At 43.4% G+C, this 25,956-nt stretch overlaps 1 protein-coding gene across 13 annotated transcripts in view; it reads right to left on the bottom strand.

Annotated features, from left to right (window-relative positions):
- The window catches only part of LOC101081454 (solute carrier family 41 member 3), an 837,990-nt gene that overhangs the window by 44,041 nt on the left and 767,993 nt on the right, over positions 1–25,956 (bottom strand). For all 13 annotated transcript variants that reach the window (XM_045052060.1, XM_045052063.1, XM_023249803.2 and 10 more), the window contains 4 exons: positions 20,692–20,838; positions 17,893–18,037; positions 16,203–16,282; positions 14,000–14,134 (listed from right to left, as the gene is read on the bottom strand). In XM_045052060.1, the coding sequence (XP_044907995.1) occupies positions 14,000–14,134; positions 16,203–16,282; positions 17,893–18,037; positions 20,692–20,838 (507 nt within the window). The remainder of the gene's footprint in view (positions 1–13,999; positions 14,135–16,202; positions 16,283–17,892; positions 18,038–20,691; positions 20,839–25,956) is intronic.

Genomic DNA, 25,956 nt, shown 5'->3' with positions numbered 1-25,956 from the left:
ATTTTCCATGTATAATATCATGTCATCTGCAAAAAGCGAAAGCTTGACTTCATCTTTGCCAATTTTGATGCCTTTGATTTCCTTTTGTTGTCTGATTGCTGATGCTAGAACTTCCAGCACTATGTTAAACAGCAGCGGCGAGAGTGGGCATCCCTGTCGTGTTCCTGATCTCAGGGAGAAAGCTCTCAGTTTTTTCCCATTGAGGATGATGTTAGCTGTGGGCTTTTCATAAATGGCTTTTATGATGTTTAAGTATGTTCCTTCTATCCCGACTCTCTCAAGGGTTTTTATTAAGAAAGGGTGCTGGATTTTGTCAAAGGCCTTTTCTGCATCGATTGACAGGATCATATGGTTCTTCTTTTTTTGTTAATGTGATGTATCACGTTGATTGATTTGCAAATGTTGAACCAGCCCTGCATCTCAGGAATGAATACCACTTGATCATGGTGAATAATTCTTTTTATATGACGTTGAATTCGATTTGCTAGTATCTTATTGAGAAATTTTGCATCCATATTCATCAGGGATATTGGCCTGTAGTTCTCTTTTTTTACTGGGTCTCTGTCTGGTTTAGGAATCAAAGTAATACTGGCTTCATAGAATGAGTCTGGAAGTTTTCCTTCCCTTTCTACTTCTTGGAATAGCTTGAGAAGGATAGGTATTATCTCTGCTTTAAACGTCTGGTAGAACTCCCCTGGGAAACCATCTGGTCCTGGACTCTTATTTGTTGGGAGATTTTTGATAACCGATTCAATTTCTTCGCTGCTTATGGGTCTGTTCGAGCTTTCTATTTCCTCCTGATTGAGTTTTGGAAGAGTGTGGGTGTTCAGGAATTTGTCCATTTCTTCCAGGTTGCCCAATTTGTTGGCATATAATTTTTCATAGTATTCCCTGATAATTGTTTGTATCTCTGAGGGATTGGTTGTAATAATTCCATTTTCATTCATGATTTTATCTATTTGGGTCATCTCCCTTTTCTTTTTGAGAAGCCTGGCTAGAGGTTTGTCAATTTTGTTTATTTTTTCAAAAAACCAACTCTTGGTTTCGTTAATCTGCTCTACAGTTTTTTTAGATTCTATATTGTTTATTTCTGCTCTGATCTTTATTATTTCTCTTCTTCTGCTGGGTTTAGGCTGTCTTTGCTGTTCTGCTTCTAGTTCCTTTAGGTGTGCTGTTAGATTTTGTATTTGGGATTTTTCTTGTTTCTTGAGATAGGCCTGGATTGCAGTGTATTTTCCTCTCAGGACTGCCTTCGCTGTGTCCCAAAGCGTTTGGATTGTTGTATTTTCATTTTCGTTTGTTTCCATATAATTTTTTATTTCTTCTCTAATTGCCTGTTTGACCCACTCATTCTTTAGTAGGGTGTTCTTTAACCTTCATGCTTTTGGAGGTTTTCCAGACTTTTTCCTGTGGTTGATTTCAAGCTTCATAGCATTGTGGTCTGAAAGTATGCATGGTATAATTTCAATTCTTGTAAACTTATGAAGGGCTGTTTTGTGACCCAGTATATGATCTATCTTGGAGAATGTTCCATGTGCACTCGAGAAGAAAGTATATTCTGTTGCTTTGGGATGCAGAGTTCTAAATATACCTGTCAAGTCTATCTGATCCAATGTGTCATTCAGGGCCCTTGTTTCTTTATTGACCGTGTGTCTAGATGATCTATCCATTTCTGTAAGTGGGGTGTTAAAGTCCCCTGAAATTACCACATTCTTATCAATAAGGTTGCTTATGTTTATGGGTAATTGTTTTATATATTTGGGGGCTCCGGTATTCGGTGCATAGACATTTATAATTGTTAGCTCTTCCTGATGGATAGACCCTGTAACTATTATATAATGTCCTTCTTCATCTCTTGTTACAGTCTTTAATTTAAAGTCTAGTTTGTCTGATATAAATATGGCTACTCCAGCCTTCTTTGGCTTCCAGTAGCATGATAAATAGTTCTCCATCCCCTCACTCTCAATCTAAAGGTGTCCTCAGATCTAAAATGAGTCTCTTGTAGACAGCAAATAGATGGGTCTTGTTTTTTTATCCATTCTGATACCCTATGTCTTTTGGTTGGCGCATTTAATCCATTTACATTCAGTGTTATTATAGAAAGATACGGGTTTAGAGTCATTGTGATGTCTGTATGTTTTATGCTTGTAGTGATGTCTCTGGTACTTTGTCTCACAGGATGCCCCTTAGGATCTCTTGTAGGGCTAGTTTAGTGGTGACAAATTCCTTCAGTTTTTGTTTGTTTGGGAAGATCTTTATCTCTCCTTCTATTCTAAATGACAGACTTCCTGGATAAAGGATTCTCGGCTGCATATTTTTTCTGTCTAGCACACTGAAAATCTCGTGCCAATTCTTTCTGGCCTGACAAGTTTCAAAAGAGAGATCAGTCATGAGTCTTATAGGTCTCCCTTTATATGTGAGGGCACGTTTATCCCTTGCTGCTTTCAGATTTTTCTCTTTATCCTTTTATTTTGCCAGTTTCACTATGATATGTCGTGCAGAAGATCGATTCAAGTTACGTCTGAAGGGAGTTCTCTGTGCCTCTCGGATTTCAATGCCTTTTTCCTTCCCCAGTTCAGGGAAGTTCTCAGCTATAATTTCTTCAAGTACCCCTTCAGCACCTTTCCCTCTCTCTTCCTCCTCTGGGATACCAATTATGCGTAGATTATTTCTTTTTAGTGTATCACTTAGGTCTCTAATTTTCCCCTCACACTCCTGGATTTTTTAATCTCTCTTTTTCTCAGCTTCCTCTTTTTCCATAACTTTATCTTCTAGTTCACCTATTCTCTCCTCTGCCTCTTCAATCCGAGCCGTCGTGGTTTCCATTTTGTTTTGCATTTCGTTTAAAGCATTTTTCAGCTCCTCGTGACTGCTCCTTAGTCCTTTGATCTCTGTAGCAAGAGATTCTCTGCTGTCCTCTATACTGTTTTCAAGCCCAGCGATTAATTTTATGACTATTATTCTAAATTCACTTTCTGTTATATTATTTAAATCCTTTTTGATCAGATCATTAGCTGTTGTTATTTCCTGGAGATTCTTCTGAGGGGAATTCTTCCGCTTGGTCATTTTGGATAGTCCCTGGCATGGTGACGACCTGCAGGGCACTTCCCCTGTGCTGTTGTGTATAACTGGAGTTGGTGGGCGGTTCCGCAGTCAGACCTGATGTCTGCTCCCAGCCCACCGCTGGGGCCACAGTCAGACTGGTGTGTGCCTTCTCTTCCCCTCTCCTAGGGGCGGGATTCACTGTGGGGTGGCGTGGCCCGTCTGGGCTACTTGCACACTGCCAGGCTTGTGATACTGGAGATCTGGCGTATTAGCTGGGGTGGGTAGGCAAGGTGCACGGGGGCAGGAGGGGCAGGCTCAGCTCGCTTCTCCTTAGGTGATCCACTTCAGGAGGGGCCCTGTGGCAGCGGGAGGGAGTCAGATCCGCTGCCGGAGGTTTGGCTCCACAGAAGCGCAGAGTTGGGTGTTTGCACAGAGCGAGCAAGTTCCCTGGCAGGAACTGGTTCCCTTTGGGATTTGACTGCGGGATGGGCGGGGGAGATGGCGCTGGTGAGCGCCCATGTTCCCCACCAAACTGAGCTCTCTCGTCCGGGGGCTCAGCAGCTCTCCCTCCCTTTGTCCTCCAGCCTTCCTGCTTTCTGAGCAGAGCTGTTCACTTATGACCTCCCAGACGCTAAGTCGTGCTTGCTGTCGGAACACAGTGCATCCTGCCCCTCCGCTTTTGCAAGCCAGACTCAGGGGCTCTGCTTGCCTGGCGAGCTGCCCCTCTGCCCTGGCTCCCTCCCGCCAGTCCGTGGAGCGCACACCACCTCGCCGCCCTTCCTACCCTCTTCCGTGGGCCTCTCGTCTGCACTTGGCTCCGGAGACTCCGTTCTGTTAATCCTCTGGCGGTTTTCTGGGTTATTTAGCCAGGTGTAGGTGGAATCTAAGTGATCAGCAGGACGCGCGGTGAGCCCAGCGTCCTCCTACGCCGCCATCTTCCCTCCTCCCTCCTTTTTTCCTTTTTTTAATCCTTTTTCTCTTTTTTGTTTCTTTCCCTTTTTCTTCAATACAGAAAAAGAAAAATTTATATTTATTTTTAATTTTTATTAAAAATTTTTCTTTTTTCTACTATATTCTTTACTTTTGTATATATTTATTCAAATTCTATTTTACCCCATAATCTCATTTTAGTCTACTTCAGTGTATTCATTTTTGCAAATTCTCACACAATTTCCTTTTTTTCTCACCCACCCCCCTCTTTTTTTTTCCCCTCTAATCTGTCACACCACTTTCAACACCAAGACCAAAACACACCTAGGATCTAGCATCATCTATTCATTCGATTTTATGTGTGTGTTTTTAATTCTTAATTTTAATATTTTTTTAACTTTAATTTTAATACCTCATTAATTCCTTTCCTCACTTCAAAATGACAAAATGAAGGAATTCACCCCAAAGGAAAGACCACGAAGAAATGACAGCCAGGGATTTAACCAACACAGATACAAGCAAGATGTCTGAACTGGAATTTAGAATCACGATAATACGAATACTAGCTGGAGTCAAAAATAGAAGTAAAAAATAGCCAGAATGATTTTAAAAATGCTATAACTGAGCTGCAATCATGGATGGATGCAGTAGCAGCAAGGATGGATGAGGCAGAACAGAGAATCAGCAATATAGAGGACAAACTTATAGAGAATAACGAAGTAGAAAAAAAGAGGGAGATAAAGGCAAAAGAGCACGATTTAAGAATTAGAGAAATCAGTGACTCAATAGAAAGGAACAACATCAGAATCATAGGGGTCCCAGAGGAGGGAGAGAGAGAGAAACAGGGGTAGAAGGGTTATGTGAGCAAATCATAGTGGAAAACTTTCCTAACCTCAGGAAAGACACAGACATCAAAATCCAGGAAGCACAGAGTACCCCCATTAGATTCAACAAAAACCGACCATCAACAAGGCATATCATAGTCAAATTCACAAAATACTCAGGCAAGCATAGGCTCATGAAAGCAGCAAGGGAAAAAAAGTCCCTAACCTACAAGGGAAGGCAGATCAGGTTTGCAGCAGACCTATCCACAGAAACTTGGCAGGCTAGAAAGGAGTGGTGGGATATATTCAGTGTGCTGAATCAGAAAAACATGCAGCCAAGAATGCTTTATCCAGCAAGGCTGTCATTAAAAATAGAAGGAGAGAGAAAAAGTTTCCCAGACAAACAAAAATTAAAGGAGTTTGTGACCGCTAAAGCAGCCCTGAAAAAAATTTTAAGGGGAATCTCTGAGGGTAGAAAAGGTGAAAATATATATATACACACGTGTATATACACATGTGTGTGTGTGTATGTATATATATATATATATATATATACATACACACACACACATGTGTATATACACATACCAAAAGCAACAAAAGATTAGAAAGCACCAGAGACCACCAGAAACTCCAACTCTACAAGTATCATAATCCAATAAATTCATATCTTTTAGTACTCACTCTAAATGTCATTGGACTCAATGCTCCAATAAAAAGACATAGGGTAACAGAATGGATAAGAAAACAAGATCCATCTATATGTTGTTTACAAGAGTACCACTTTAGACCTAAAGACACCTTCAGATTGAAAAAAAGGAGATGGAGAACCATCTATCATGCTAATGGTCAACAAAAGAAAGCCAGAGTAGCCATACTTATATCAGACAATCTAGACTTTAAAATAAAGACTGTATCAAGAGATGCAGAAGGGCATTATATCATAATCAAGGGGTCTATAGACCAAGAAGACCTAACAACTTTAAACATTTATGTGCCAAATGTGGTAGCACCCAAATGTATAAATCAATTAATCACAAACATAAAGAAACTCATCGACAGTAATACCATAACAGTAGGAGACTTCAACACCCACTCACCACAATAGACAGATCATCTAATCAAAAAATCAACAAGGAAACAATGGCTTTGAATGACACACTGGACCAGATGGACATAACAGATATATTCAGAACATTTCAGCCTAATATACATTCTTCTCTAGTGCACATGGAACGTTCTCCAGAATAGACCATACACTGGGACATAAATCAGTCCTTAGTAAGTACAAAAAGATCGAGATCATACTGTGCATGTTTTCACACCACAACACTATGAAACTCGAAATCAACCACAAGAAACAATTTGGAAAGGTAACAAATACTTGGAGACTGAAGAACATCCTACTAAAGAATGAATGGGCTAACGAAGCAGTTAAAGAGGAAATTAAAATGTATACGGAAGTCAATGAAAATGATAACACCACAACCCCAAGCCTCAGGGACGCACCAAAGGCGGTCATAAGAGGAAAGTATATAGCAATCCAGGCCTTCCTAAAGAAGGAAGAAAGATCTCCAAATACACAACCTAACCTTATGCCTTAAGGAGCTGGAAAGAGAACAGCAAATAAAATCCAAAACCAGAAGAAGACAGGAAATAATAAAGATTAGAGCAGAAACTAATGCTATCGAAAACAAAAAACAGTAGAACAGATCAATGAAACCAGAGCTGGTTCTTTGAAAGAATTAACAAAATCGACAAACCAAGAGCCAGTTTAATCAAGAAGATAAAGGAAAGGACCCAAATAAATAAAATCAAGAATGAAAGAGGAGAGATTACAACTAACACACCAGAAATAAAAACAATAAGATATTATGAAAAATTATATGCCAACAAAATGGGTAATCTGGAAGAAATGGACAAATTCCTAGAAACATATACACTACCAAAACTGAAACAGGAAGAAATAGAGAATTTGAACGGACCCATAACCAGTAAGGAAATCGAATTAGTAATCAAAAATCTGCCAAAGAACAAGAGTCCAGGGATAGATGGCTTTCCATGGGAATTCTAGCAAACATTTAAGGAAGAGTTAACACCTATTCTCTTGAAACTGTTTCAAAAAATAGAAATGGAAGGAAAACTTCCAAACTCTTTCTGTGAAGTCACCATTACTTTGATTCCAAAACGAAACAATAGACCACACTAAAAAGGAGAACTACAAACCAATTTCCCTAATGAACATGGATGCAAAATCCTCAAAAAGATATTAGCTAACTGGCTCCAAGAATACATTAAAAAAAATATTCACCACGACCAAGCGGGATTTATACCTGGAATGCAGGGCTGGTTCAATATCCGCAAAACAATTAATGTGATTCATCACATCAATAAAAGCAAGGACAAGAACCATATGATCCTCTCAATAGATGCAGAGAAAGCATTTGACAAAACACAGCATCCTTTCTTGATAAAAACCCTCAAGAAAGTAGGGATAGAAGCATACCTCGAAATCACAAAAGCCATATATGAACGACTCAACGCTACTATTATCCTCAATGGGGAACTACTGAGAGCTTTCCCCCTAAAGTCAGGAACATGACAGGGATATCCACTCTCACCACTGTTATTCAACATAGTATTGGAAGTCTTAGCCTCAGCAATCAGACAATGCAAAGAAATAAAAGGCATCCAAATCAGCAAGGAGGAGGTCAAATTTTCACTCTTTGCAGGTGACATGATATTCTATATGGAAAACCCATAAGATTCCACCAAAAAACTGCTAGAACTGATCCATGAATTCAGCAAAGTTGCAGGATATAAAATCAATGCACAGAATTCGGTTGCATTCCTATACACCAAAAATGAAGTGACAGAAAGAGAAATCAAGGAATCGATCCCATTTACAGTTGCACCAAAAAGCATAAAATACCTAGGAATAAATCTAACCAAAGAGGTGAAAAATCTATACACTGAAAACTATAGGAAGCTTATGAAAGAAATGGAAGGCACAAAGAAATGGAAAAATATTCCATGCTCCTGGATAGGAAGAACAAATATTGTTAAAATGTCGATACTACCCAAAGCAATCTACATATTTTTTTCAATATATGGAATTTATTGTCAAATTGGTTTCCATACAACACCCAGTGCTCATCCCAAAAGGTGCCCTCCTAAATACCCATCACCACCTCCCCCCTCCCTCCCACCCCCCATCAACCCTCAGTTTGTTCTCAGTTTTTAACAGTCTCTTATGCTTTGGCTCTCTCCCACTCTAACCTCTTTTTTTTTTTCTTCCCCTCCCCCATGGGTTTCTGTTAAGTTTCTCAGGATCCACATAAGAGTGAAACCATATGGTATCTGTCTTTCTCTGTATGGCTTCCTTCACTTAGCATCACACTCTCCAGTTCCATCCACGTTGCTACAAAGGGCCATATTTCATTCTTTCTCATTGCCATGTAGTACTCCATTGTGTATATAAACCACAATTTCTTTATCCATTCATCAGTTGATGGACATTTAGGCTCTTTCCATAATTTGGCTATTGTTGAGAGTGCTGCTATGAACATTGGGGTACAAGTGCCCCTATGCATCAGTACTCCTGTATCCCTTGGATAAATTCCTAGCAGTGCTATTGCTGGGTCATAGAGTAGGTCTATTTTCAATCTCCTGAGGAACCTCCACACTGTTTTCCAGAGTGGCTGCACCAGTTTGCATTCCCACCAACAGTGCAAGAGGGTTCCCATTTCTCCACATCCTCGCCAGCATCTATAGTCTCCTGATTTGTTCATTTTGGCCACTCTGACTGGCGTGAGGTGATATCTGATAGTGGTTTTGATTTGTATTTCCCTGATGAGGAGAGCGACATTGAGCATCTTTTTATGTGCCTGTTGGCCATCCGGATGTCTTCTTTAGAGAAGTGTCTATTCATGTTTTCTGCCCATTTCTTCACTGGATTATTTGTTTTTCAGGTGTGGAGTTTGGTGAGCTCTTTATAGATTTTGGATACTAGCCCTTTGTCTGGTATGTCATTTGCAAATATCTTTTCCCATTCCGTTGGCTGCCTTTTAGTTTTGTTGACGATTTCCTTTGCTGTGCAGAGGCTTTTTATCTTCATGAGGTCCCATAGTTCATTTTGGCTTTTAATTCCCTTGTCTTTGGGGATGTGTCAAATAAGAAATTGCTATCACTGAGGTCAGAGAGGTCTTTTCCTGCTTTCTCCTCTAGGGTTTTGATGGTTTCCTGTCTCACATTCAGGTCCTTTATCCATTTTGAGTTTATTTTTGTGAATGGTGTGACAAAGTGGTCTAGTTTCATTCTTCTGCATATTGCTGTCCAGTTCTCCCAGCACGATTTGTTAAAGAGACTGTCTTTTTTCCATTGGATGTTCTTTCCTGCTTTGTCAAAGATGAGTTGGCCATAAGTTTGTGGGTCTAGTTCTGGGGTTTCTATTCTATTCCATTGGTCTATGTGTCTGTTTTTGTGCCAATACCATGCTGTCTTGATGATTACAGCTTTGTAGTAGAGGCTAAAGTCTGGGATTGTGATGCCTCCTGCTTTGGTCTTCTTCTTCAAAATTACTTTGGTTATTCGGGGCCTTTTGTGGTTCCATATGAATTTTAGGATTGCTTGTTCTAGCTTCGAGAAGAATGCTGGTGCAATTTTGATTGGGATTGCATTGAATGTGTAGATAGCTTTGGGTAGTATTGACATTTTGACAGTATTTATTCCTCCAATCCGTGAGCACGGAATGTTTTTCCATTTCTTTATATCTTCTTCAATTTCCTTCATAAGCTTTCTATACTTTTCAGCATACAGATCTTTTACATCTTTGGTTAGATTTGTCCCTAGGTATTTTATGCTTCTTGGTGCAATTGTGAATCGGATCAGTTTCTTTATCTTTCCGTTGCTTCATTATTAGTGTATAAGAATGCAACTGATTTCTGTACATTGATTTTGTATCCTGCAACTTTGCTACATTCATGTATCAGTTCTAGCAGACTTCTGGTGGAGTCTATTGGATCTCCCATGTATAATATCATGTCATCTGCAAAAAGTGAAAGCTTAACTTCATCTTTGCCAATTTTGATGCCTTTGATTTCCTTTTGTTGTCTGATTGCTGATGCTAGCACTTCCAACACTATGTTAAACAACAGCAGTGAGAGTAGACATGCCTGTCGTGTTTCTGATCTCAGGAAAAAAGCTCTCAGTTTTTCCCCATCGAGAATGATGTTAGCTGTGGGCTTTTCATAAATGGCTTTTAGGATCTTTAAGTATGTTCCTTCTATCCCGACTCTCTCAAGGGTTTTTATTAAGAAAGTTGCTGAATTTTGTCAAATGTCTTTTCTGCATCGATTGACAGGATCATATGGTTCTTATCTTTTCTTTATTAATGTGATGTATCACGTTGATTGATTTGCGAATGTTGAACCAGCCCTGCATCCCAGGAATGAATCCCACTTGATCATGGTGAATAATTCTTTTTATATGCTGTGGAATTCGATTTGCTAGGATCTTATTGAGAATTTCTGCATCCATATTCATCAGGGATATTGGCCTTTAGTTCTCTTTTTTTACTGGGTCTCTGTCTGGTTTAGGAATCAAAGTAATACTGGCTTCATAGAATGAGTCTGGAAGTTTTCCTTCCCTTTCTACTTCTTGGAATAGCTTGAGAAGGATAGGTATTATCTCTGCTTTAAACGTCTGGTAGAACTCCCCTGGGAAGCCATCTGGTCCTGGACTCTTATTTGTTGGGAGATTTGATAACCGATTCAATTTCTTCACTGGTTATGGGTCTGTTCAAGCTTTCTATTTCCTCCTGATTGAGTTTTGGAAGAGTGTGGGTGTTTAGGAATTTGTCCATTTCTTCCAGGTTGCCCAATTTGTTGGCATATAATTTTTCATAGTATTCCCTGATAATTGCTTGTATTTCTGAGGGATTGGTTGTAATAATTCCATTTTCATTCATGATTTTATCTATTTGGGTCATCTCCCTTTTCTTTTTGAGAAGTGTGGCTAGAGGTTTATCAATTTTGTTTATTTTTTCAAAAAACCAACTCTTGGTTTCGTTGATCTGCTCTACAGTTTTTTTAGATTCTATATTGTTTATTTCTGCTCTGATCTTTATTATTTCTCTTCTTCTGCTGGGTTTGGGGTGTCTTTGCTGCTCTGCTTCTTTTTCCTTTAGGTGTGCTGTTAGATCTTGTATTTGGGATTTTTCTTGTTTCTTGAGATAGGCCTGGATTGCAATGTATTTTCCCTTCAGGATTGCCTTTGCTGCATCCCAAAGCATTTGGATTGTTGTATTTTCATTTTCGTTTCTGCCCATATATTTTTTAATTTCGTCTCTAATTGCCCGGTTGACCCATTCATTCTTTAGTAGGGTGTTCTTTAACCTTCATGCTTTTGGAGGTTTTCCAGACTTTTTCCTGTGGTTGATTTCAAGCTTCATAGCATTGTGGTCTGAAAGTATGCATGGTATGATCTCAATTCTTGTATACTTATGAAGGGCTGTTTTGGGACCCAGTATGTGATCTTGAAGAATGTTCCATGTGCACTCGAGAAGAAAGTATATTGTTGCTTTGGGATGCAGAGTTCTAAAATATCTGTCAAGTCCATCTGATCCAATGTATCATTCAGGGCCCTTGTTTCTTTATTGACCGTGTGTGTAGATGATCTATCCATTTCTGTAAGTGGAGTGTTAAAGTCCCCTGCAATTACCACATTCTTATCAATAAGGTTGCTTATGTTTGTTAGTAATTTTTTTATATATTTGGGGGCTCCCATATTCGGCTCATAGACATTTATAATCATTAGCTCTTCCTGATGGGTAGACCCTGTAATTATTATAAAATGCCCTTCTTCATGTCTTGTTACAGCCTTTAATTTAAAGTCTAGTTTGTCTGATGTAAGTATGGGTACTCCAGCTTTCTTTTGACTTCCAGAAGCCTGATAAATAGTTCTCCATCCCCTCAGCAATCTATATATTCAATGCAATCCCAATCAAAATAACACCAGCTTTCTTAACAGAGATAAAACAAATATTCCTAAAATTTGTATGGAACCAGAAAAGACTGTGAATAGTCAAAGCAATCTTGAAAACGAAAACCAAAGCAGGCGGCATCACAATCCCAGACTTTAAGCTATACTACAAAGCTGTAATCATCAAGACAGTATGGTACTGGCACAAGAACAGACCCTCGGATCAATGGAACAGAATAGAGAACCCAGAAATGAACCCACAAATATATGGCCAACTAATCTTTGACAAAGCAGGAAAGAATATCCAATGGAATAAAGATAATCTTTTCAGCAAGTGGTGCTGGGCAAACTGGACAGCGACATGCAGAAAAATGAACCTGGACCACTTTCTTACGCCACACACAAAAATAAACTCAAAATGGATGAAAGACCTCAATGTAAGACAGGAAGCCACCAAAATCCTCAAGGAGAAAGCAGGCAAAAATCTCTTTCATCTTGCCCGCAGCAACTTCTTACTCAACACGTCTCCAGAGGCAAGGGAAACAAAAGCAAAAATGAACTACTGGGACCTCATCAAGATAAAAAGCTTGTGCACAGTGAAGGAAATAATCAGCAAAACTAAAAGGCAACCGACAGAATGGGAGAAGATATTTGCAAATGACATATCAGATAAAGGGTTAGTATCCAAAATCTACAAAGTACTTATCAAACTCAACACCCAAAAAACAAATAATCCAGTGAACAAATGGGCAAAAGACATGAATAGACACTTTTCCAAGGAAGACAAACTGATGGCCAACTAACACATGAAAAAAGTCTCAACACCACTCATCATTAGGGAAATCCAAATCAAAACCACAATGAGATACCACCTGACACCTGTCAGAATAGCTAACATTAACAACTCAGGCCACAACAGATGTTGGCAAGGATGTGGAGAAAGAGGGTCTCTTTTGCATTGTTGGTGGCAATGCAAGCTTGTGCAGCCACTCTAGGAAACAGTATGGAGGTTCCTCAAAAAACTAAAAATAGAACTATGCTAAGACCCAGCAATTGCACTACTAGGCATTTATCCAAGGGATATAGGTGTGCTGTTTCGAAGGGACACATGCACCCCATGTTTATAGCAGCACTATCATCAATAGCCAAAGTATGGAAAGAGCCCCCAAATGTCCATCGATGGATGAATGGATAAAGAAAATGTGGCATATATATATAATGGAGTATTATTCAGCAATCACAAAGAATGAAATCTTGCCATTCCACTGTGTGGATAGAACTGGAGGGTATTATTCTAAGTGAAATTAGTCAGAGAAAGACAAAAATCATATGACTTCACTCATATGAGGACTTCAAGTGACAAAACAGATGAACATAAGGGAAGGGAAACAAAAATAATAAAAAACAGGGAGGGGGACAAAACAGAAGAGACTCATAAATATGGAGAAAAAACTGAGGGTTGATCGAGGGGTTGTGGGAGGGGGGGATGGGCTAAATGCATAAGGGGCATTAAGGAATCTACTCCTGAAATCATTGTTTCACTATATGCTAATTTGGATGTAAATTTTAAAAAATAAATATAAAATTTAAAAAAATAAACAAAGAAACAAACCCTAAAAACCATACCACAATATGTAGTCAAGAGCTCCATTTTTGGTGTGTTTATCTGCTCTTCTGTTTGTTTGTTTTTGCTTTTAGAGAGGGAGAGAGTACTGTGGGCAGAGGGAGGGAGGAAGAGGGGGAGAGGGAGAGTGTGAGAGTGGGAGAGAGGGAGAGAGAGAGAGAGAGAGACTTTCCCATGACCTTGGGGTCATGACCTAAGCCAAAAATAAAAAGTTGGGACGATCAACCAACTGAGCCACACTGGCTCCCTGTATCTGCTCTTCTGGACCATGTATATACATGGGGACAAGACTCAGCTTTCCCTGACTCATCACAATAATGTGACATCTAGTACCTGGCAGACCTTCAATGAATATTTGAATGTTTGAATATTTGAATATTTAAATGAATGAATGAATGAATGAATCAATCAATCAACTAAAGGCAAGGGTGGGAATCAGGTCTCTGGGAGAAGGACTCATGACCTTGAAGATGATCTCTGTTGAAGTCAGCACTGGCCTTAGACCTCTGTGGCTACAGACACCAGATTCCACTAATGGTAAATTTTACTTGTTGAAAGAAATGGCCATGTGGCTTCCAGAAGATACCAGACTCACCTGAGGTGCAGAAAGTGGAGCATGGATTAGGCCAGTATTGTTTCATCCAGAGGGGTAGGACACCAGGTGTGCTCCACATGTGCAGGTAGGTGGAGATCCGGCTGGTCTGAATTGCCACCAGATTGCCACCAACACCTGGGAGGAGAAAAAGAATGTGGTTTCCCCCTTTTTATGCCAGTCTCTCAGTTCTGGCCCTTATTTTAAGTCTACTTCCTCCAGAAGCCTCCCTTGATTGATGTAGCACTTGGTCTCTTTTCCTTCCCTCCCACTTTACAACAGATTTTAAGGGTAAGCAAGGGTAAACTGCAAGCAAGGGTAAACTCGACCTTGTGAGTTTAGTGCCAGGGTAGTAACTGTATCACCTTGACAGCTACCTCTTATGGTGAAGGAAATGTGACTGGCAAAGTAGGTTTACAATACAGATTTGTCAAGTAGAGGGAGGGAGGGAGAGTGATGGAAAGGTCTATGGGAAGATATTTTTGTTTGATAAGGACCTCAAGGCCGTGGGAAGTGACAGGGATCAGATTACAGACTGGAACATCTGAGAAAATGAAAAGATTTTTTCACCTAAGGTGGAAAGGAGATGGAAGAGAAGGTGGGCAACAGCAGCAAGGGAAGAGGGGATAGCATATGCAACAGGCCTGGGGCTTATGGCTGAGACTCCCAGCTTCCACAGAGAATGGACCATGCCAAGATGACAAAGGCCATGCTGAGCTGTCTTTGCAGGGACAGGATTACAGGCTGACAGAGAAGAGTGCCTGTTCAGGACCATCTTCTTTAGAGAGTGGGAAGGCTGCCTCCATCCTGTTTCCTCAGCCCATTGGGGAATAACCCCTCATTGGGCCAGATGTGCCCCAGTGATCTCCAGAGGTAGAGACCAACAACCCTGGATGCAAAGGTCTGTGGGCAGAGGATGGCTGCAGATCTATTTTGCTCAATCCACATGATTTAAAAATCATGTGGGGAAGAGTGGATTTAAAAATGTAACTCAAATTAATTGTTAGCATTTACATAAATTGCTGGCTTCTCCTAACAAGTCAGTTCTGGCAACTCTGGACCTCCAAACTTGCCAGGAAGCAATTGGCTGGAGCTAAGCAGGCCCCTCTCCCTCCACACCAGGAACACTTTCTGCAGCATGACCTATTCCCTGCTGCTCCTTACTGCCCAGCTACTGTCATACTGGCTGAACTCACTCAACATTCTCATGTGGCCCCACAGTCATCTGAGTTGGTGACATCCAAGGAAATCTTTCCAAGCTTTAGCCTGCCTTAGCAGTTGTTGTCTTCCACATGGCCAACTCCTTGTATGACGGGCAAGCCCTGCCTCTACTGGGACAGACGTGCTGGGTGGCCCACTGATATTCAAGTAATAGTCACCTGTGTTCCCATGGAAATGGGGAGGGGGGTGCCCAAAGGCCTCTGTAGCCTGTTTCTGCAGTCCCAGAACACCAGGGTCTGGGACCAAGCAAAGTGTGCAAAAAGCTATCTATTTGGTTCCCTCCCTGACTGGTCAGTCCCATTTACAGATCCTTATCAGAAGCCAGACACAAACCAAGCTTTGGTTAAAAGAGCCCATAGGATCTAAGCCTAGAAGGGAGATCAATGAAGGGTTGGGTGGAAGACAACAAGGAATGGAGGGGATTCAGGCAAACCGGACAAACACAAGTCCTGAGTGGCAGCTGATTGTTTCCTCACCCAGAATGTAAACTCAGTATTGTCACAGTCTTGCTTTTGAAGAAGGCAGAAATCCAGATTTTTATGTGCAAAATTCTTAGTTTTAAATGTCATCAATGAATCTAAATTTAAGAAATTAGCAAACAAACATACAAACAAACCATGAGAAGCCAACACCCCAGTTCTGAAGGCCACGATCAGGTGGCAGTGAATCCTGGCTTAGATGTGCCTTCAAGGCATGAGATTTAGCTCTGTGGGACAGCTCAAGCCTCTGTGGTGACTGTGAGGAAGAGTGTGAGCTGGTGGAGCAGTGGTCAGGGCTTTCTCCCGGAGGGTCTCCTTCCATATGAGAAAAACCAGCCCGGTAGTCCCTGCCCAGCAGAAACACAGCCATGGCTCAGTTTCCAGATTCTGCCTTTGAGGGCCTGGGGCTGGAGCTCTGAAGTCACTGCTTTTCAGGTCCCACTGCCCAAGCCCTGGGGGCTAACACAGCCCAGGGATCCCAGGTGATGGTGACTACCAATACCTACCACATATGATGGGAGTAAATATGGCCATGCCTTGGAATTGCTGTTTAGAAATGGTTTTGTTCAAGATGAGCCCTCCAAAACTGGGGAGAAAGCAGAGGGCAAATGATTAGTTTATCCTTGTAGGGGACCTGGTACACCTCTATACAAAATGTCTTATCAGAGGCACCTGGGTGGCTCAGTCGGTTGAGAGTCTGACTTCAGCTCAGGTCGTGATCTCATTATTCTGGAGTTCGAGCCCCACGTCGGGCTATATACTGACAGCTCAGAGCCCGGAGCCTGTTTAGGATTTTCTCTCTCTCTCTCTGCCCCTCCCACAGTCATGCTCGCTGGCTCGCTCTCTCTCGCAAAAATAAACAAATATTTAAAAAAAATTTTTTTTTCAAAATGTCTTACCAGTTTCCTTTCTCAGTGTAGCAAACACTTTCCTGACCCCTATACAAAATATCTGATATAGACAGGCTGGTATCCACAGTGTCCTCTCCACCACGCACATTGTTCTCCACCTCTATTCTGAGCATCAGCTGTTCCAGAAGGCCCATCAGATAATGTTAGCCCATTAAAAACAAGTTACAACATAAAAAAAAAAAAAAAAAAAAAAGAAGCAAATACATAAAAAAAAAAAGAAGCAAATACATAAAAAAAAAGCAAATACATAAAAAAAAAAAAGGAAGCAAATACATAAAAAAAAAAAAGAAGCAAATACATAAAAAAAAAAAAAAAAAAAAAAAAAAAAAAACAAGTTACAAACTCTCTGAGGCCACATAGCTAGCTGGACTCTCCCATGTGACAGCTCATGTACCACAACTGAACTGCTACTTTCCTGAGCAGTAAATGGAACCTGCATGAGAAGCCACTTCTGCTCCTTGTTCTCAGAGATGCTGCAATAAGACCTTGTTCCTACCAGCCCCTGGAGTTCAGCAAAGACTGTCCTGCTCCTACAGTCCTGGCAAAGTTGGATCAGTTCGTAAGAGGAGCCCAGGAGCTTTCTGGAATCAAAGACACCTGGACCATAACCACTTCTCCCTAAGATTCAAACTTTGGAAAGCACCCCAGAAAGCACTGGGGTGGTGATCATCCAGGTCTACTAACAGAAAGGGCTCTGGAGAGTGAGGTTCAAGGGTGGAAGACCTGAGCTCAGCTGAAGGCCCAAGGGCCCAGGGGGACGAATCCCTCAGCCCCACTAGGTCCCACCAGCAGCCATGCTGTGGAAATGATATCCACAGAGCCATCACTGTAGGGCCAGGTGAGGGACCACCTGAAGCCTAAACAGGGGAACTCTGGCAGCAGGGATGGGGAAGACAGGTGTCCTGCAGTGCCATGAGGGGACAAGAGGTCCTGGCAGCAGTGTGTTCAACTGATGTTTCCAGGTTCAGTTCTTCCTGGCTCTGATACTCCTGCAGTGGTAAACAGGACTGCCTCTCAGAATAAATAAGGCCTAAGGTTCTTGGTGAGAGGGAAAGAGATGAAGAACAAAGAGGTATGACTCAACAACCGGCGCCGGGACTTAGTGAAGGAGCCCACAGCAATGATTCCCTCCAACCATGATCAGCCAGAAAATGATTTAAACCCACATGATTTACATCCTCACCCTGGAGGCTTGGTGGCCTCAGGCCACTCTCCCTGTCTGCAGAGGCCAGACAGGGGTGGCATGGAGAGCAAAGGGGTGGTGGCAGCCCTCACTCATGCGCACCTGCTGATGACCATCGCTAGAATGATTGGGAACCACCCGAACTTCAGGATCCTCATGATGGGCGGGTTCTGCTTGACAATGAGGACCCACAAGGGGATCAGGGCCATGAAGCTGATACAGACCAGCAGCGTCAGGTAACGATTATCTGGGAGGAGAGAGAGAGAGAGAGACAGACAGACAGACAGACAGACAGACAGACAGTGTGAGTGCCAGGGCACATGAGCATGGACTGTGGGGCCACAGTCTGGGCTGCAATGATTAGAGGTGGGCTTGGAGCTGAGGAGATGCTTCTGTCTCTGGTAGTTTAGGGTGGACAACCTACCATACTTCTAAAGATTTTGTCCATCTTATTAAGCAACTGGAAAAGCTCCTCTTTATCCTCAATTCCTGTCACAAGCCCCTTTACTTCTCTTTTTTGCTATTTTCCTGACATACATAACCTCTCCCATCTCCTTCCACCTCAACCTTATTATTATTATTATTATTATTATTATTATTATTATTATTAACGGTTACATTTATGGGATTGTGTCCACAGGCCAGCACTGTGCCCAGCACCTTCTGAGCACATACTCATGTCATGTTCTCCATTCCCCCTCAGATGGGCATAGGAGAGACTACAGCATGAAGAGGTGGCCCACCAGCACCCGAGCCAGCATGCAGACATCAGGGCTACAGCCAGAGTTGGTTAATGATGCCAATCTGCTCCTGGCTGAGGCCAGCCTAAGGTGGCCTCCCCAGCATCTATGGGTCCCTCAGGGCTCAGACCACACCCAGCTTTGCAGCTACTTATGCCCCTGTGTCATCTTCTCTGCTGGTTGGAGCCAGCAGAGCTCTGACGGTTCTGGGACACCTGACTGTTCCTGGAGCCAGGTCAGGGCCCCACATACCATCATTCTCACTCACTCCCTTCTTCCCTTATATTTTGTGTGTCACCTTCCCAATCACTCCAAACAAGACACCAGCTTTCTCTAGAGCTATCCTCTCACCCCCATCCCCACCTCTAAAGGACAGGCTCAGGTGGTGCACAGTCCTCTGCCAAGTGGACCCCAGCACGCAGAGGTGTGCAGGTAGGTCTGTGCCCCACATCCCATTTCTCTGAGCAGCATCATTAGGAGGACCCCTCCCCTCTTGTCTTTCTCTGCACTAAACAATCATGGTTCATTCCTCTGCCATAGGGAGGCCCGTCTCCTTGGGCAGCCCGTCTCCTTGGGAAGCACAGGCCACAGTTGCTCAACTTGGACTACAGACAAAGTAACTCATCATGGAAGGGGCCAGCCTCTTCGCCATCCCAGGAGGAGGGAGACAGGCCCAGGAAGCTCTAAGCAAGTCTCAAAAGCTCTAGGAAGCAGCAGCCTACAGGAGTGCTGCTTTTAGGACATTTTTTCAGTCTGATTTTTCTAGAATGATTCAGGAGCCCTGGCAGAGGCTCCACTTCATATTTTCCCACCACCATGATGAATACTTCCCCCACACATGGCTTGTCTTCCCAACTACACTGACAGGTGACACAGTCGGCAGCTCATTCTTCATCAGTGAAGATTTATCTCATATGTGCCAGGCCCAGTGAACCTGTAAGTGCACCCAAGATAAATTCAGTCTAATTTGAGGGACGGACAACCCAACAATGATTCAACAGCTACTAAGTCATGTGTTGCAACATGCACAGTAGGGCAGAGAAGAAGGGTCTGGAAACACCAGTGACCCAAATTTGTTTTATAAGTAAAACTCGATTAACCAACCCACACACAAGTCTTGTTTTAAATTCACTATGGTTTAAAGACAAAATTAGGTCATCTTATCATTAGATCTTCATTGCCACTTACAGGAACTTTGAGGATCTCCCAACCATCAAACAGTATTGGTGGCAGGCAGTTCCTGGGGTGACAAGGAGCTGGTCCCAGAGCTGAGAGGGAGAGGGTCTCAATGCCCGGACACACTAAATCACAGGTATTCTGTCAGTCTGCTTCAGCTGCCAGCATGTAAGCACTGGGTGATTTCTCTTGCTCCGGAGTCTGAGTTCCCAAAGGGCAACGATAAGCCAGAGCTTCGCTGTGTCTGTGCCTGTGTCTAGGTATTTCCTCCAAATAAGTGTCACCACATTCCCCACTGCTGTCCACCATCTTCTTCACTGTCCACTCCACTCACTGATGCCACCTGCCCCCAGGTACTTGGGGTTATGACCATGCACAGAATCAACACTTACTAGATCCAAACAACTGTGGGCAGCCAGCTTAGGTGGAAAGCAAAAACTGTGATGCTCAGAGGGGAGTAGTCAGCAGGTGAGAACCATCTGGGGAAGGGAGATGCTACCTGTCCACAATGCCCAGGGCAGAACATGTTCAGTGTGCCCCCAGGGCAGATCTAGGGAGACCCCTGGTGGAGTCAGAGCCTCTGGCCACAAGGGTCTGTCATACAAGAGGTGTGAACGCCTTCCTTGGCTGATGACCAGGGTACTGGGCCACCTTCTGAGGAGACCTGGGCTTTTCCTGCCTCACACCAGCAGGGAGAGCATATGCTTCTGCCCATGGCTATGACATGCCTCCTTGGGAGTCCCTTCCCAGCTGGTTTGTATGTGTCTGGTGTGACACATGCCTTACCCATGGAGGGTCTGTTAACCTATGAGGGCACACTGAAGTGGCCAGGCCATCCTCTGGCCCTCCCTGGTCTCCTTGCACACCCCTGCCCTAAGGTGGAGACTGAACTTATCTGCTGACCTGAGTGGATGGGAGAGCTTGCTGTTTGCCGACATTGGACCCAGCCTTGTTCGTGTGCCCCACCTCAAGGGGTACCTCTTACCTTTGTGTTTATAGAAGAAGCTGCTAACACAGGCCAGGATGGACAACGTGATGAGGTCTCCCAGGCTGGCAGCAATGGGCGTGGCAATGTTGTCTGGATTGACCCCAAGCTTCCGAGCACCAATTACTATGCAGACCATCAGCATTCCTGCAGGGAAGTGGCAGAAGAAACTCAAAGCACAGGATGAGAAAGTGGTCGGGAGGCTGCTCAGTAACTTGCTTCTATCCACACAGCCCTCCCCTGGAGCCAGGCTGCCCTAACACTCAGTTTCCCCACTATGCTGAAGCCTGAGAAGGCTGCAGTAGGGTGGACCCTGCGACTTGCGGGCGTGGTGTTCAGCAGCCTGAAAGATTTGATGATACACTCAAACCCATGGGGGAGACAGCAGGGAGGTGGTTCCTGGGCTCCCAAACCAGAAACTACAGATGTGAAGCTCACAGCTGCTCCCTGACAGGAAGAAGACTTCAAAACCGCTCTGAGCAACAGAGCCCCCGGGGCAGAGCACAGCCTCTTGTGTCTGTCGGGGTCCCTGGGGACACAGGTGCCCCAGTGGGATTAGCCACGTGAGAGGTTTGTTAGGGAAAAAGCCTGTGAGGAGGAATAGGGGGCCACAGGGGTGTTGGGAGAGCCACGAGATGGCATGTAGGCCACCCGCAGTGGGAGACAGGAAGGCAGGCAGGGGAAGCACATGCAGACTACAGCACAGCATTGTCAGCGGGTCCACATCTCTGGGGAACAGGCCCATCTCAGGATCCTGGCAGGGCCACCACTGGGCGAAGGCAGCAGGTAACCTCTAACAGCGGGGAGTGGGAGTAAATTTTTGGGTATAGCACTGGAAACCCGAGAGACACATTCTCGTGGCCTCTATACCTCCCTGGGTCCTATTTTGTGTTCTGACTCTGTGTTCTGAGATGACTGTCACATGCAATCTTCCAGCCCTCATCTACTGCCTAGGACTTAATCCAACAGCATTGGGGGCTCCCGGGTGGCTCAGTCAGTTAAGCGTCCAACTCTTGGTTTTGACTCAGGTCGTGATCTCATGGCTTGTGGGGTCAAGCCCCATGTCAGGCTCTGTGATGACAGCATGGAGCCTGCCTGGGTTTCTCTCTCTTTCTCCCTCTTCCTCTACCCCTCCCCTGCTTAAGCTTGTACCACTCACTCTTTCTTTCTCTCAAAATAAATAAATAAACATTTTTTAAAAAGACACATTTTATCTTGGCTCTTGGTGTTTTAATACTTTACTCACTACTCTGTAACTCTAAATATAATTAGAATTATCACCTCAAGGCCTACTAACACTGCTGCCACTGACCACAGTTTGTGCCCTATTTTGTGACCAGGTCATAGCTACTTTATCTCTTTTGAAATGCCAATTCTAAGTGAGGTTGAGTCTGTGTGGCTGGTGGTCTGGTGAAAAATAGGGACTACATAGAAACCACCAGTTTGAGAGCACTTATTAAAAACCACCACCACCACCTGGCTTTACAGCAGTCATGCTGAGGTCACACTATGAGCCACCAGCCATGCTCCTCAACTTCTACACATCTTTGGACAACTCAGTTTATGTCCATGCTGCTGAACTTCACCCCTCATCTATGCTTCACTTTCTTCATCTGGAAAATGGGGAGCTAGGAATGACATTCTCTACAAGACTCCACAGGAACAGGGCTGGCCTCTGGAATCATCGGATTGTGTTGTTTTCAGAGACTTCATATCAAGTATCTCTTGGGCTCTATTTCTCCACAAGGTGTGGCATACTCATTCTTTTCTTCCCTTGGACAGACTGAGTGATGGCGTCCTAGCCCCTGCCCCATGTGCACAGGCACAGGTACATGACCAGGAGCCGTCTGCCCAGGGAAGTGCAGTTTATGAATTTGCTCCTGGGTTTCTGCACTCTTACCCTCCATCCCGATTATATACACTAGCACAGGAAGGAAGAGAAACCACTAAATAACCCACCACATTATCCTTACAGAGAGCTGAGCTCAAAGGTGTTTCATGAGCAGATGAAGAACAGAAGAGTAAATGCAAATCCAATTCCCAGTTAGCACTTATTCTTTCTTATACGTGCACATTGTTTGCGAGAAACACTCAGACATGCAGTCCAGAAGAGAACCAAAATGAAGTCCACTCATTCAGCAAACATTTGGCAGCTGGTAATATGCCTATTTTAGGTGTTGAAAATAGCCATCAGGCTCTGGGCTCATACAGTAAATGCTTGTTGGGTAGAGGAACAGCACACAAGTAAGTGAACAAGCACTTGAAGTAAAAACCAGGACATGAAAAGAAAGCAGGACTATGAATGGGGGCGTGATGCTAGAGAGCTGATCAGAGAGGCTTCAAAAAGGAGACACTTGCACTTAGCTAAAATTTGCTATGTGCGACTTTCCGGGAAGATGGCAGCGTAGGAGGACGCTGGGCTCACTGCGCGTCCTGCTGATCACTTAGATTCCATCTACACCTGCCTAACTAACCCAGAAAACCACTAGAAGACTAGCAGAACGGAGTATCTGGAGCCCAGCGCAGACGAGAGGCCCACGGAAGAGGGTAGGAAGGGCAGCGAGGCGGTGCGCCTGCACGGACTGGCGGGAGGGAGCCGGGGCTGAAGGGCGGCCCGCTGGCCAAGCAGAGCCCCGGAGTCTGGCTTGCAAAAGCGGAGGGGCCAGACGGAGTGTGTTCCGACAGCAAGCGGGATTTAGCATCTGGGAGGTCATAAGTTAACAGCTCAGAAAATGGGAAGGCTGGAGGACAAAGGTGGGGAGAGTTGCTGAGCCCCGGGACGACAGAGCTCAGTTTGATGGGGAACAAAGGCACTGGTCAGCGTCATCTCCCTTGCCCATCCCCCAGCCAAAATCCTAAAGGGAACCAGTTCCTGCCAGGGAACTTGCTCACTCCGCGCAAATACCCAACACTGTGCTTCTGCGGTGCCACCCCTCCGGCAGCGGGTCTGACTCCCTCCGGCTGCCAAAGGGCCCCTCCTGAAGTGGATCACCTAAGGAGAAGTGAGCTAAGCCTGCCCCTCCTGCCCCCATGCACCTTGCCTACCCACCCCAGCTAATACGCCAGATCCCCAGCACCACAAGCCTGGTAGTGTGCAAGTAGCCCAGATGGGCCTCGCCACCCCACAGTGAATGCCGCCCCTAGGAGAGGGGAAGAGAAGGCACACACCAGTCTGACTGTGGCCCCAGCAGTGGCTGGGGGAAGACATCAGGTCTGACTGTGGCCCCGCCCACCAAATCCAATTATACACCACAGCACAGGGGAAGTGCCCTGCAGGTCCTCACCACTCCAGGGACTATCCAATATGACCAAACGGAAGAATTCCCCTCAGAAGAATCTCCAGGAAATAACAACAACCAATGAAGTGATCAAAAAGGATTTAAATAATATAACAGAAAGTGAATTTAGAATAATAGTCATAAAATTAATCGCTGGGCTTGAAAACAGTATAGAGGACAGCAGAGAATCTCTTGCTACAGAGATCAAGGGACTCAGGAACAGTCAGGTGGAGCTGAAAAACGCTTTAAACGAAATGCAAAACAAAATGGAAACCACGACGGCTCGGATTGAAGAGGCAGAGGAGAGAATAGGTGAACTAGAAGATAAAGTTATGGAAAAAGAGGAAGCTGAGAAAAAGAGAGATTAAAAAATCCAGGAGTGTGAGGGGAAAATTAGAGACCTAAGTGATACACTAAAAAGAAATATATACGCATAATAGGTATCCCAGAGGAGGAAGAGAGAGGGAAAGGTGCTGAAGGGGTACTTGAAGAAATAATAGCTGAGAACTTCCCTGAACTGGGGAAGGAAAAAGGCATTGAAATCCAAGAGGCACAGAGAACTCCCTTCAGACGTAACTTGAATCGATCTTCTGCATGACATATCATAGTGAAACTGGCAAAATACAAGGATAAAGAGAAAATTCTGAAAGCAGCAAGGGGTAAACTTGCCCTAACATATAAAGGGAGACCTATAAGACTCGTGACTGATCTCTCTTTTGAAACTTGGCAGGCCAGAAAGGATTGGCACGAGATCTTTAATTTGCTGAACAGGAAAAATATGCAGCCGAGAATCCTTTATCCAGCAAGTCTGTCACTTAGAATAGAGGAGAGATAAAGGTCTTCCCAAACAAACAAAAACTGAAGGAATTTGTCACCACTAAACTAGCCCTACAAGAGATCCTAAGGGGCATCCTGTGAGACAAAGTACCAGAGACATCACTACAAGCATAAAACATACAGACATCACAATGACTCTAAACCCGTATCTTTCTATAATAACACTGAATGTAAATGGATTAAATGCACCAACCAAAAGACATAGGGTATCAGAATAAATAAAAAAACAAGACCCATCTATTTGCTGTCTACAAGAGACTCATTTTAGATCTGAGGACACCTTTAGATTGAGAGTGAGGGGATGGAGAACTATTTATCATCCTACCGGAGGCCAAAAGAAAGCTGGAGTAGCCATACTTATATCAGACAAACTAGACTTTAAATTAAAGGCTGTAACAAGACATGAAGAAGGGCATTATATAATAATTACAGGGTCTATCCACCAGGAAGAGCTAACAATTATAAATGTCTATGCGCCGAGTACGGGAGCCCCCAAATATATAAAACAATTACTCATAAACATAAGCAACCTTATTGATAAGAATGTGGTAATTGCAGGGGACTTTAACACCCCACTTACAGAAATGGATAGATCATCTAGACACATGGTCAATAAAGAAACAAGGGCCCTGAATGACACATTGGATCAGATGGACTTGACAGATATATTTAGAACTCTGCATCCCAAAGCAACAGAATATACTTTCTTCTTGAGTGCACATGGAACATTCTCCAAGATAGATCATATACTGGGTCACAAAACAGCCCTTCATAAGTTTACAAGAATTGAAATTATACCATGCATACTTTCAGACCACAATGCTATGAAGCTTGAAATCAACCACAGGAAAAAGTCTGGAAAACCTCCAAAAGCATGGAGGTTAAAGAACACCCTAGTAAAGAATGAGTGGGTCAACCAGGCAATTAGAGAAGAAATAAAAAAATATATGGAAACAAACAAAAATGAAAATACAACAATCCAAACGCTTTGGGATGCAGCGAAGGCAATCCTGAGAGGAAAATACATCGCAATCCAGGCCTATCTCAAGAAACAAGAAAAATCCCAAATACAAAATTAACAGCACACCTAAAGGAAATAGAAGCAGAACAGCAAAGACAGCTTAAACCCAGAAGAAGAAGAGAAATAATA

The sequence above is a fragment of the Felis catus genome, chromosome A2 (assembly GCF_018350175.1).
Source record: "Felis catus isolate Fca126 chromosome A2, F.catus_Fca126_mat1.0, whole genome shotgun sequence".
NCBI lineage: Eukaryota > Metazoa > Chordata > Mammalia > Carnivora > Felidae > Felis > Felis catus.
This window is presented reverse-complemented; position numbering and strand designations above follow the sequence as displayed.